General features: G+C 43.1%; 1 protein-coding gene across 4 annotated transcripts in view; it reads right to left on the bottom strand.

Annotated features, from left to right (window-relative positions):
* The window catches only part of ATP6V0A1 (ATPase H+ transporting V0 subunit a1), a 138,276-nt gene that overhangs the window by 20,954 nt on the left and 103,334 nt on the right, over positions 1–13,988 (bottom strand). For all 4 annotated transcript variants that reach the window (XM_029572451.1, XM_029572454.1, XM_029572453.1 and 1 more), the window contains 2 exons: positions 11,721–11,838; positions 5,193–5,364 (listed from right to left, as the gene is read on the bottom strand). In XM_029572451.1, the coding sequence (XP_029428311.1) occupies positions 5,193–5,364; positions 11,721–11,838 (290 nt within the window). The remainder of the gene's footprint in view (positions 1–5,192; positions 5,365–11,720; positions 11,839–13,988) is intronic.

Below are 13,988 nucleotides of genomic sequence, written 5' to 3'. Positions count from 1 at the left end.
AGGTTTAAAAAAAAAAGTAATTAACATTATGAAACCTAACTAAACATTTAGCTGGGTACTTTAAATAGAACATGGCACTAATCTGTAATACTTTAAAGTTTCAAAAGCAAAAATTGTCTGTGCCTCACCTAAGTAGCATGAGCCACATCTGGGAAAATACAAATTTACAAATATAAAATAACTAATCTCTTTGCTTAAAGGACAGTTTCATAATCCAAGCTTTACCAAGTTAAAACAGCAGATTAATCAAAGTAGCAACCTTAACTTGCCCCTCACCAGAGTCTCCAAAAAGGCGGTAAGATCCTTAGTATCCAGGGGGATAAATGACATTAAGTCAGGCACTAAAACTTGTAGTTCTCTGCTTCTGTATCTTAGGCAGGTAGAAATCTCGAGCAACCAGTGGAACAGTCAGCAGGAACTTTTGTAACCTCTACAAAACATTTTCTAAACATTTCTTTGGGAGAGATCAAGTCAATCGTAGGAAAGTTAATCAAACGAAAATTTTTGACTTTGGAAAGGAATAGACATATGCGTGCTACAGAAGCCCCTATGAGCTTCTAGCCAGGACAAGGAGAGCAACTTTCAGACAGGTCAATTCACCCAGGTAAAATGACTTTGAAAGCTGCTCTCATTCAAGCCAATGACGTGCATCCAAAACCCCTCATGCAATAAGGGAATTAGCGCGTCCAAGCCAGCATGAAGGTACTAGCGCTCATCACATGGAAATTCATGTTGATGAGGTTATTAGCTATTACCTGATACCAAAAATTGCGCATGACCACAGCACCTTTTTTTTTTTTTTTACTATTTATAATTTAACATATAAATACAAGCATATCATACTACAAGAAAAAAAAAGCATTTGATAAAGAAAAGGAAATAGATAGAAATGCAATGTATCAAACTGCTAGCTTAGACCATCACATCTAGGGAGGCCCAGAAAATCGGGAAGTAAAATAAAGAAGAAAAAAAAAAAAGGAAATCTGTTCTCAAAGACACATCTCAAACATTATACAATAATCCAGGAATAACCCCACATTACCACCTCTTTCCGTAACATTAGTCAGCAGGAGGAGTCTCAGAAACCCTAGAATAACAAACTACGCAAATGTAGGGGTTCAAAGAATACAAATTTCTCAGGGGAAAAAACAACCAAACATTTACAGGAAATGCTCCAAAAGAATTGTGCCCCCTGGCACATAGCCAAGAATATCTTTCTGCAATCCTGTGCATATCTGCAGAAATCAGGAAAAATCTGAACTTTGAAACCCATAAAAGGCAAATGAGCAGAACGAAAAAACAGGCGAAGAACCAAGTCTTGATCCTGAATAGAGGAAAGTGTCACCAAAAGAGTGGCCAGATGTGTCTCATCACAATCACTGTTGAGTCCAATACTGCTGAGATGTCTAAGCCTTCACCCGCTTGAAAGGGCCATATGGGGGCATTGTTCCCGCTTGCTACCCCTCTCCCACTAGGGAGGTAAAACGCTTTAACTAAAGCAGGCATGGCACTATGAGAAAGACTAAGAACGTTCCACATATATGATTTGAAAAGTTCAGCCCGAGAGATCATGGCCATCACAGGAAAATTTAGAATACGAAGATTTCTGCTTCTAGCAAAGTTCTCAATCCTGCGATGGATCATATTTCTATCCTGAACAAGAGAACCCTGAACAGCGGACATTTTCTCAGTAGATTGCTTCAAATGTATTTATTTATTAATTTTTATATACCGAGGTTCCTGTATGACATACAAATCACTCCGGTTTACATAAAACAGTAAATCGCCCAAGGCTTTATCGCCCAAGGTTTTACATAAAACAATTGAAGCAATTGAACACAGTACAATTAACCAATGAATGAAAAAGGAACAAATAACAATTGAATGCATACAGGATATAAAATATACGAATGAAAGAACTTGAATAAATGAACTCCGAACTGAAAACTACCATAAGAATTAGTCCTGGCATCTGCCTGAATGAAAATACAAATTAAAAAGGGGAGGGATACAATTAAGTGAAGAAAGGGAGGGGTGAGGTCCTATTGGAAAGTTGGAATGGGATAGAATATGAGACAAGAGGTATAACATTGTCCTCTGGGGTGAGAGAGGATATTGAGAGGAATTGAGTGGAAAAAGGCCCAGGAGCAGCGAAAGACGGCCCAGAGGCAGTGAAACCGATCAAGAGAGTCAAAAAATTAGAAACTTGACGAGAAAGCACTTGATTGATATGAAGAATAACATGTGTTAATGTCCCCTGATGAAACAGTAAGTATCAGCAAACAAGGGCCCTTTGTTGGGTATATGGGAATCCGCAATTTGATCAGTATGGGCCAACAAAACAGCATCCTGAGACAGGGTCTGGCCATATATTTCATTAATAGTACCAGTCAAAGAAGATAATGAGTGTTCCATTGATGAAAGAACTGTCCAGATACTGTCCAGTGTAATAGGGGAGGGTTTAGGCGTGCAGGGTTGAGCAGCCAGTAAAGCAGAAGATGGATCTCTTTGAAGACTGAGCCCAGGACAGCTTCCTTACGTCCCTCAAAAGGACCGGCGTTAAACTTTCCGAAAAGCTGCCCCACAGGTTGTTCCTTCAAGCATCATCGCACCACCAGCTCTGCTACTCTCGTCTCACACCATCAAACCCGAGGCGCTTGCAGATGCCATGACTGTGGAGAACCCCAGGGAGGGAGGGAACCTGGCATTGGGGCTGAGCAATACTTCTGCCTCTGGCTCCTGGGCAGCTCCCTCTGACACAGCAGCAACAAAGTCTGACCCCAGCAAGGATTGAGAAAGCCGGAGGAACTCCAAAATCACCATTTGCCACATCTGGATAGGCTATGGATGAGTAGGGGGAACCCCCAAAAGCTTTCCCTTCCATTTAACCATTCGAGCAATAAAAGTTGCAGGAAAATCCAACGCTGTTGATGCAGAGCTCCTCTCAGCGTGTCCTAACGAGACACCATCTTGGGCACCCCCATTTTAACGCTACAGGCGTTAAAGCATGAGGTGCTCAAGGGCTGACAAAAATATCCTGCTTTCTGTGATTCCTCCTATTAGCATTCCCAAGGTCTGGCCCAGTGGGAACCCCTCCGGCAGTGAATGAAGTAGTGAATACATTAACATGGTGTCGAGCACTTGATATTAATTTATTCACCCCTTCACTTCCTGCCAATTGATCCATTCACTGCCACATGTCAGAAGGCTGTCCTGAAAGGGCTTTGGGTCCTTTCACTGACATGTGCGTCCCTGATGCAGAGCGCTGGGGATGCACAAATTACCCATTGCGTGTCCCTTTTAGCACAGCTGCTCATTTGCCTATTGCATTGAGCACCCAGGACAGGTGGATGTGCGCAGATTCACAAAGTGTGCCCCCAGTTTGGATGCACATTTTTTATGCACTGATATTACAATTGCCTGCTTATGAATAATAATTTCAATTTTTCTGTGGTGTCCTGCTCAGGGCACCTTAGAAGAATATACAATGCTTTAAACATATTTATTCAAGTGAAACAATCAGAAATAACAAAAGTTATATAAATTCACCAAAAGCCAATATAGTGTAAAGATTTTGCTGAAATCCTGACAGATGAAGTACAGGGGCTGTTCACATTTCCCTGGACCCCCTAAGATCAGTGCAGCACAGGAATATCTCATTCCTCCTTTACAGACCTGTCAGATTTGGTCACTAGGCAAATGCAAAAGGTGACTGCAAAGTCGGGGCTCTGTCAGCACCAAGGGGCAGCAAACTAAAGGTGGCCATTTGCACGGCACCAAAGAACAGCGTTCATGTAAAACTGACGTCTGCTGGTAAACTGGAAGGGTTTCCAGGGCATGGATATTGTACCTGTAATGCTGTTCCTTTTGCTGCAAACCCCTTATGGTTAACATATTTCTGGAGTTAGGGACTAGAAGTGCCCTCTGTGCTTAAAGACCATCACCTGAAATTCTCAGCCTTCAAGTCCACATCAAGGAAATGAGCCCATTTGCTTATGAGCCTGCCTGTAGCACGCAGTTTTCTAGGTGTACCGTATATAGTTTCTCGATGCTACATAAAAAGCTCTTCTTTCATCTCTGCGGGTAGATCTTTATACCGTACTGCACTTTATACAGATATCTGGCTAAATCCAAACACCTGCCCTTGGAATGCCTCTAACCAAGCCCCTCTTTTGCCTTCCTAAATTTGTGCAGTTTGAGATTTTACCCAGACGCATCTGATTAGAGGGGCCACATTTTCAAACAGGTAGATCTACTTGACTAAAATCTCATTTTAGCCAGGTAAATCTTTTTGATTTCTCAAAATCAAACAGAAATTCTCAAAGCTCTGGCGCATGAATACAAATTCATATGGGCATCATTCCAATAAACTGTTACATTGCTGCACTGCATCTATAGCTGTACTTCACTTCCAGTTTGGGTTTAGGAGCATATGGCAACATAAGAGAATGACATCTATGGTATTCAAAAACACAAAGTGACTTCCCTACATCTCATACTTGGCTAAGCCAGAGAAGTTGGGGCTGAGGGATCATGTTACATTTCAGCTCAGCCATAAGTTTTGTGAGTTCAGTGTAAAACTGCCAATAGGTCATGGAATACTTCCCCATGCACTAACCTTTGGTAACTAGTTTGCAAATTATCTTCCAAATACGAGAGAATCCAAAACAGAACTTTCTTAAACTCACCCTGAATCACCAAAGGTTCACAACCATGAAAGGTTATTTGAACAGCCTTACTGTGTCCTGTCTGTCCAGGTCTATCTATTCCATGCATTCAAGTCAGGTGATGCAGGTATTTTCACAAAAGCAAGCTGGGTTTTTAAATCTTAGATAAATAAGCGATTGTAGCACAGAATGGAGATGAAGGGAAACTGGGTCAGAGAATTACGTGACTTGTGCCACTGTCTGGGATAGATTTAAAGTTATGATTCAGAAATGAACAGAGCATTTTTGCTGTAATGTAATCAGGTAAGCTGGTTTGTAAGCATAGGCAAACCTGCAATGCTCAGGCAAGCTACCATATTTTATCATAATGTACCCGCTTGCAAGAATGCCCTTGGAACTACATCAAACCCTCTCATGAAAGGATAATTTTCATAGCCTCAAACAGAGGACCCCTATATCTAGTGCTCTAATACAGGCAACATTACAAAAAAAAAAAAAAAAAGCCAGACTTCACACATCTCTTACCAGTGTAAACGCAGAGCATGAAGAAATGCAGACAGCCCTTCCATGACCAGCAGGATCGCGATGGTCAGGGTTGCAAAAGCTGCAAACATGAAGATCAGGCCAAAACCTCCACCAAAGCTTCTTACATGGAGACCAACATGGATGACCATGGTCCACAGCACTTCCGAAAGCTCTGCCCAGAAAGAGAAGCAAAGTTGTTACTAGGGCTCATTTCACTTTCAAAAATAAATGGGCTCAAGAGGCAAAGAGCAAGTGATCCCCCATCCCAGGGGCCAAAGTAATAATGTTCGCACAGTTTAAGCCCCACAGTGGTGCAAGCATCCATTGCTGCCAATGAAGCAACGAGGTTTTGTGTGCATAAATCATATCTTATGTGCAGTTTGTACATAAATCATGTTTTTATGAAGGTTAAGCATTTCCTTTGCACACATTTATGAGTCTGTGTACGTTTGTTAGCTCCCGATGCATTCACAAACCATTAGTTTACTGCATCGGGAATTTAAACCAATTTCAGTACACAGTTTTCGTGCTCAACTTATTACTTCAGCCTCCCAATAAGCAAGGCTGTTGCAGTCACATACAGAACCACCACAGATTAGGATCCTCATCCTAGCAGAAATCATCCACTGCAAGCATATTTCACAAGCAGAACTTGAGGGAATCATTTAATATTGTGGAACAAAGACACAAAGAATGCTTGTCGTGTCACTACAGGAAAAAGGAAGGAAGGAACTTAGAAATATAATTCACTTTTTATTTATAAATAAATTCTCTCTGAACTGCAGCCATCTGAAACAGATTGATTGAGGTGAGAACATTTCCAGTCCAAGTACATTGTAAATAGATGGTCAGAACATTACACAGTTAATAGTAATATTTACTTTCTTCAAAATATCAGTTTCCTTATATTTTAGAGCTCAAAGTTTCCCTCTTGTTCAGGACTGCCAACAGTCACTAAATGTAAATGATAGTTTAAAAAAAAAAAGCAAAAACTAACATGCAATAACAAATTTCTTGTCAGTAAAAATATTTCTAGTCTTTGGTACGGTGGGCTCGGGCTCTGAAAGGCTGCCATACTTGGGAGTTGGGACTATGGTCTTGGATTAACTGTACTGAGATGAAGCAACTGTGAACAAAGAGGACATAGCTGCATGAAAAAGAGCCATTGAAAACCATCCCTCCAAATGCAGATAAAAGTATACATGCCATTGCCTGCGCTGGAAAGGGGAAGGCCTAGGGTAAAACCAGGAAAGTACATGCAGGAACTGAAATTTGAAATCCCCACACAGGGTAGGGGTTTTAGGGGGTGAACCTGGCAGGGCAATCGCTCAGGGCTCCAAGAACACAACAGGCCCCCTGGGCAAAGCCAAGTGATGTAACAGAGGCAGAGATTCCGGCTGCCTGGCACTGGATTGGCCTCACGCCTTAGTTTCTGCCCTAGACCCCAGTGTATATACTGCAAGCTCTGTCTCCACATATAGGGGTAGATTTTAAAAGAAGCGCGATCAGCCTACTTTTGCTTGCGCATCAGACTCAAGCAAAAGTACGCTGGATTTTAGTAGATACGCGCGGAGCCGCGCGTATCCACTAAAATCCTGGATCGGCGCGCGCAAGGCTATCGATTTTGTATAGCCTGCGCGCGCCGAGCCGCGCTGCCTCCCCCCGTTCCCTCCAAGGCCGCTCCGAAATCGGAGCGGCCTCGGAGGGAACTTTCCTTTGCCCTCCCCTCACCTTACCCTCCCTTCCCCTACCTAACCCACCCACCCGGCCCTGTCTACACCCCCCCCTTACCTTTGTCGGGGGATTTACGCCTCCCGGAGGGAGACGTAAATCCCCGCGCGCCAGCGGGCCTGCTGCGCGCCGGGCCGCGACCTGGGGGCGGGTACGGAGGGCGCGGCCACGCCCCCGGGCCGTAGCCACGCCCCCGTACCCGCCCCCAAAACGCTGCCGACACGCCCCCGGAACGCCGCGACGACCGGGCCCGCCCCCCGACACGCCCCCCTCCGAGAACCCCGGGACTTACGCGAGTCCCGGGGCTCTGCGCGCGCCGGGAGGCCTATGTAAAATAGGCTTCCCGGCGCGCAGGGCCCTGCTCGCGTAAATCCGCCCGGTTTTGGGCGGATTTACGCGAGCAGGGCTCTGAAAATCCGCCCCATACTCTACTGCTTATACTTTGCATCTGCTATAAAGCAGAAGGTTAGGGAAGGGGTAAGTTCAGAGGGTAGAAAGTGAAGTGAAAAACAGAAGGGAAACGGGAATGGAAGGATTGGGGAGAGAGAGGAAGAAGAGCTGAGAAGGGGGATGAGATTGGGAGGAGTGGGAGAGACAATAGAAGTTAGTGTTAGATAGGCAGGATAGGAATGGAGAGGGGTGAGGGAGGATTCAAGACCATAAAAGATGTGGAGAAATGGCAAGGAGAGAGAAGTAAAGGAGGTGGGAATGTGAGATCTTGAAGGGAGATGGTTGGAGAGAGACAGTCAGCCTGGGGATGATGGGGGAGAGGATAAGTCAGAAAAGAGGCGGCAATTTGGAAACAGAGACAAGGAGACAGAAATCTAGAGAATGGTGAGAGAAGTGGGGTAATGGATGGGAGAGTTAGGGAGGTGTAAAGCTGAGGCAGCGAGGAGGAGGGATGATATCTTGAGTTTGAGTGAACAAAGGCAGAGAAATGAGATGAAAGGAAAAGATCAATGTCAGAGACAGTTGTAGGGAGGAAAGTGAAACAAATGCAACAGAAAATAGAATGGAGACCCTGGAAAAGGAAAATTGAGAAAAGGCACTGAAAGCAGAAAAAAAAAAAAAAAGACTAGAACTAACAATTAGAAAAATAAAAGGACCTGTACAAGGGCATTATCACCTCTTTTTTTCTTACTGGTTATTCCTCTCTCTAAGCAGCCCAGCATTCTTCTAGCTTTAGCTATTGCCTTGTCATATTGCTTCACCACCTTCAGATCATCAGACACTATCACACCAAGGTCCCTCTCCCAGTCCTTGTGTTTAGTCTTTCACCGCCCATCACAAAGCTCTTTTGGATTGCTACACTCCAGATGCATGACTCTGCACTTCTTGGCATTGAATCCCAGCTGCCAAATTCTCGACCACTCTTCAAGCTTTCTTAAATCACTTTTCATTCTCTCTACTCCTTCAGGCATGTCCACTCTATTGCACATCTTAGTATCATAAGCAAATAGACAAACTTTACCTTCTATCCCTTCCGCCAGGTGACTCACAAAGATATTGAACAGAACCAGTCCAAAAATCAATCCCTGTGACACTACACTTAACACCATTCTTTCTTCAGAGTAGATTCCATTTACTATTACACGCTGTCACCTGGCTGTTAGTCAACCAGTTTGCAATCCATGCTACTACCTTGGCACCCACTCCCAAGCTTCTCATTTTGTTCATGAGTCTCCTATGTGGGACCTTATCAAAACCTTTACTAAAATCCAAGTAAATCACATCAAGTGCTCTTCCTTGATCAAATTCTATAGTCACCCAATCAAAAAAAAATCAATAAGATTTGTCTGACAGGACTTTCCCTGGTGAATCCATGCTACCTCAGGTCCAGCAACCTACCAGATTGTAGATAGTTCACTATCCTTTCCTTCAACAGAGCCGCCATTAATTTTCTCACCATTGAGGTGAGGTTTACTGGCCTGTAGTTTCCAGCCTCTTCTCTGCTCCCACTCTTGTGAGGCGAGACCACTACCGCTCTTCTCCAATCTTGCAGCACCTCTCCCGTTTCCAGGGATCTATTGAACAGATCCTTCAGTGGATTCGCTAGCACATCTCTGAGCTCTCTCAGTATCCTGGGATGTACCTCATTTGGCTCCATGGCCTTGTCCACTTTCAGTTTTCCTAGCTCTTCCCATAAATTTTCTTCTGTAAACAGAGTTTTGTCTAGTCCACCCCCATCCACAGTCTTGTCAACTAGCGACGCTCCTTCTCCAGGGTCTTCCGGCGGAGGGTCTGCGGAAAAAAAAAAAAAAGGAGGTGCTAGAGACACTAGCGCGTCCCTAGCGCCTCTTTTTTGAGAGATGAGGAGGCTGTCAAGTGAGTTTGACAGCTGACGCTCAATTTTGCCGGCGTCGGTTCTCAAACTCACTGACAGCCATGGGTTCGGAAAACGGATGCTGGAATAACTGAGAGTCCGTCTTCCGACCCATGGGCCGCGAGCAGATTTTAAATTATTATTTTTTTTTTTAATTTTTGGTGCCTCCGACTTAATATCGCTATGATATTAAGTCGGAGGGTGTACAGAAAAGCAGTTTTTTCTGCTTTTCTGTACACTTCCCTGGCGCCGGCAGGCGTTAATTTTTGAAAGTAAAATATGAGGCTTTGCTGCACATTTTGCTTTCTGGATCGTGCAGGAATAACTAATAGGGCCATCAACATGCATTTGCATGTTGCGGGCACTATTAGTTTCGGGGGGGGGGGGGGGGGGTTTGGACGTGCGTTTTCGACACGCTATTACCCCTTACTGAATAAGGAGGTTAAGCTAGAGCGTTGAAAATGCGCGTCCAAATGCGGGCTAACAGTGTACTGTATCAGCCTGATATAGATTTGTTGTCTTCATAACTGCTCCTTTTAGTTTGGCCCACTGTTGTTCCACCTCTCTCCATTTTCTCCCAGCCTTCTACTTCTACCTCCATTTCGGCAAAGTCTGTATTTTTGAAGTTCAAAACTTGGGTCTTCTTGTGACCTCTTTGCATCCTATTTGCGATATCAAACCATACCATTTGATGATCACTGGTGCTGAGGAGGGCACCCACCCAAACATTAGAAACATTACTCCCATTAGTGAGCACTAGGTCGAGTTTAACTCCCTCCCTCGTGGGTTCCATTACCATTTGTTTGAACAGAGCCCCTTGCAGGGCATCCACTATCTCTCTACTTCTGGTAGATTCTGCAGAAGGAATTCTCCCAGTCTACGTCCAGCAGATTAAAGCCTCCAACAATCAACACTTCTCCCTTATTTTCCACCTTTTGGAAGTCTTCAACCAGATCTCTAGCAATTCCGTTTGAGTTGGAGGCCTGTAAACTACTCCAGTAAAAATGGATGCAACATCATCTTTTTTTTTTTTTAGGATGGCCCATAATGCTTTTTCTCTATCCTACATTCCTTGCAGTTCAGTTGCTTGGATATTGTTTTTGACATAAAGAGTTACTCCTCCCCCTTTTCTGTCCTTCCTTAAGTTATAGCCAGGTATGGCCATATCCCAATCATGAGAATCAGTGAACCAGGTCTCTGTAACAGCAACAATGACCAAGTCTGCTTCCATCATTAAGGCCTGCAGGTCTGGGATTTTATTGCCCAAACTTCAAGCATTTGTAGTCATAGCTTTCCAATTTGTTTCACTTCTATACTTTTTTGAGCTGATTGATTTTGTTATTTTCTCCTCTCACTTCCTGTATTGCTTGGGGGTGACATGTCAATTTCATTGGCCATCTCCTGCCACCCCCATTCTTTAGTTTAAATGTCTGATAATATATGATCTGAATTTCTCACTTAGCAACCTCCTTTGTAATGAGCTACCTATATCCACCCACTGAGAACGTGCCAAGGTTCAAAGTAGACAGACAGGTACCGACAGCTGGGAGCGGGGTGGAGCAGGTGGACTCTGCACGCCTCCTCCACATGCCTTCCACCCCTACAGTGACACCCCTATCCCACCCAGCAGACCCCATTTTTTCCCCCCCTTCAAGGACTTAATACTTATCCTCAAATACCCCCTCCCAATCACCTTCCCATTCATGACAATGCTTATACTCCTCTTGAATCCTCACCCCGATATTCATGCTCATTCCCAGCCCCTTCCCAACATTTTATCCTCTGCCTCCCCCAACACTCATTTATCTTTCCCTCTCTTGCCTAGACTAAATACAGGGAATATTTAAAAGCAGAAATGCTTAGGTACTGGAATATAGCCATTCTCGTTTCTCTCTCTCCTCCTCTCCCCCCTTCCCTACTTGATGGACCCTGTATGAGATTTGTAATGTGAGAAGTGCAAGGGTTGCAAGGTCCTGAGCATAGCTGTCTGATGTCAGCCACTTGTGTGGCTATTCTGTTTTTCCATGGAGAAAATAAAATATAGAAAATACAGTACAAAGATAACACACAATGCAATAAATATATACCAAACAATAAAATATTAATCAAAATTCCCTAAGACACAGCTGGAACCCAAGACCTGCTCAATTAAAATTTAAACATCCTACTCAGTAGTTGATTACTGGCTTCTATGGACAGAGTTACCAAATAACTTCAGGACAAGCTCCAGGACAAAAAAGTGCAAGTTGAGCCAAGTCCTGGTTTTGCCCTAAGGCAAACAGGGGTTTATAGTTCTGAGAAGCAAGACTGGCTCAGACTGCTCCTTCCTTTCCACAGTCATCTGGCAAAAGCTAGGTTATGACTACTGGAAATAAAGACTGGGTTTTTCAATGCCTGCCTGCTGCTGAACCTGGAAACTAAATTTCAAAAATCCATTTCAAAGCACCCCACCAGGAGTAAATTAAGAGACTCACGTGCATGAGCTAAGCTGAGAGCCCAAAGCCGCAGATAGGAAGCAGTGTTAGAAATGCAGCCCAGGCAGTATTCAATAGTGTGGATGGCCTGATGGATAACGACATCCCCAAAATTAAACTGCAAGAAAAAAATATTAAGGGGAAAAATGAAACCAGACATGAAACCAAATTTTGCTGAAGAAACAAAATATTACTCTGTGGGGACTCTTGCCTCTTCCTGGTCAGGTTTTTGGTTTTTTTTTTTTGAAAAACGGGAAGGGATTCCTCAAGGCAAAAGCCTACTGGCTAGGAATGTTTACAGCCAACAAAACAATTGCACCAATATTTTGGAGTACAATATTTTGGATTGAGAACCCAGAACTAGCAGTGAATGCTTAGGACTAATGTAACTGGAAGCCTGCACAGTACTACACTTGAAACTACCAAATAGATTCAGATCATAGGGGCCAGTGGAGTACGATATATTTAACCAAATTCAGGGTTTAGCAGGCATCCACTCGGGCAGTTAGATAATACTCTTGTGTCTCACAGAAGTCTAGTGATAAAAGCAGAAAGCTGTGAAACCTGGAGACTTACAAGATGTGTCAAGAATTCAAAGACAATCTGCAAACAAGCAGAGCTCAATCAGGCCCAAATGTTTAACAGAATTTTAGGATTTCCTCAGAAAGTCTGTTTTATTTATTTAACAGTGCATTTGGAGAAAAATGGAAGGAAAATCAGAAGATCCCAAGCTGCTTGGATTTCTTCAAAAAGATGTGCTTTTGAAATTTTTCAGATCTGTTGAATTGTTTGAAGAAGTTTGCTCATCTCCAATGGAGGTCCTATTTTGAATTCTACTACCGCCATGTGGCCTTGGACAAGTCAGTTCATTTAGGCAGAATCCTGATAATTAAACAAGTTATTGTGTATAGCGTCACATACACTAATCATCTTCTCACTTACATACAGCATACAAGCTCCAAAGAACATAGGAAAAAGTTTTAAAGAACTAAGCTTGGCTTGCCTGCTCTTGGATGACAAGTTATCTGATAACCAGATTATAATGCTACTGCATGTGCCTATGCTGTCTAAACAGTACAAGATACTATCCTGTATGATTTCTACATTTACTAGTTTCATTTAAAAAGTATTATATGGTATTTAACAGTTTTTAAGCTTCCAAAATCTTGGTTAAAAAAAAAAAAAGTAATAAAAATTTGATTTGGACATGCAATGTGATGAACAGAATAGGGATCGAAACAGATTTTCGCAAGCATAGAATGTGAAACTGTGGGTACTTACTGGTGAAACTGTTACCATATCAACTTCACTGTCAACCTTTTCCATTTCTACAATAGGGCTTACAACTACATTTTCTCTTCTCTGAAGGAACGAGGCATACAGGAAAACAGAATAAAATGGCAGAAGGAAGAACCAAAAGACAAGAACTTCACTGGTAAAGTGCTCCCATGTACTGTGGCAACTACATACATGTAAGGATGGCATGCTTATGAGATGCGACAGCTGATGCAGCACAGGAAGCTATCATGCAGTTTTGGAAATTGGTAATACTGCCATACAAAGCATCCATGTGGGAAAGAGGGTAAATAAGGCACAATGCACAAGCAAAACCTTCAGGTCACCTTAGTGCATGTGCCGTTTGACTCCTAGTCCATTATCAGACAACCCCCATGGCAGTTTGGGGCAATATTTTTCTGGAAAGCTAGGGCTGAGAGCTGTGCAGTGATTACAATATCACAAAATAAAAAAGATTGGCCCTTTTAGATGCACCTAAGCCCCTCCTTTTTTGAGTCTTTTTTTCTTAAAGGGAATCCCATCATTTAGAAAAGTACATTTCTTCTTTTTAAATTTTCTGTACTCCCATCTAGTCTTGCTCTGAGGAAACTACATATGTATCTATTTCTAGACTACATAAAGCACAGTTGCTTACCTTTTAACAGGTGGGCAGTTTACTAGCGAGTCCCGTGACTGCACTGATTCCAGAGCTTTCTGGAAAAGAAAAACATATTTCACTGCCCAGGCACAGTAGCTCCTGTGTGGCAGAGGCTCCTCAGTTTCATTTATTTAGCTTGGAGTGAAAGGTTAAGAATTTTAAAGAGCGGGTAGGGGGCTTTCTGTGACTGCAGAACAGCTGTCTTCAGAGAACACTTGCTACAAGTAAGCAACTTTGCTTTCTCTGACAAACAGGTTCACCAAGTCACATTAAGTGGGAACTCCCTTGGCTGAGGGCTGTGTTCAACAGAAACAAGAAAACAAAACCCACCAATG

Source organism: Rhinatrema bivittatum, chromosome 12 (genome assembly GCF_901001135.1).
Source record: "Rhinatrema bivittatum chromosome 12, aRhiBiv1.1, whole genome shotgun sequence".
Lineage (NCBI taxonomy): Eukaryota > Metazoa > Chordata > Amphibia > Gymnophiona > Rhinatrematidae > Rhinatrema > Rhinatrema bivittatum.
This window is presented reverse-complemented; position numbering and strand designations above follow the sequence as displayed.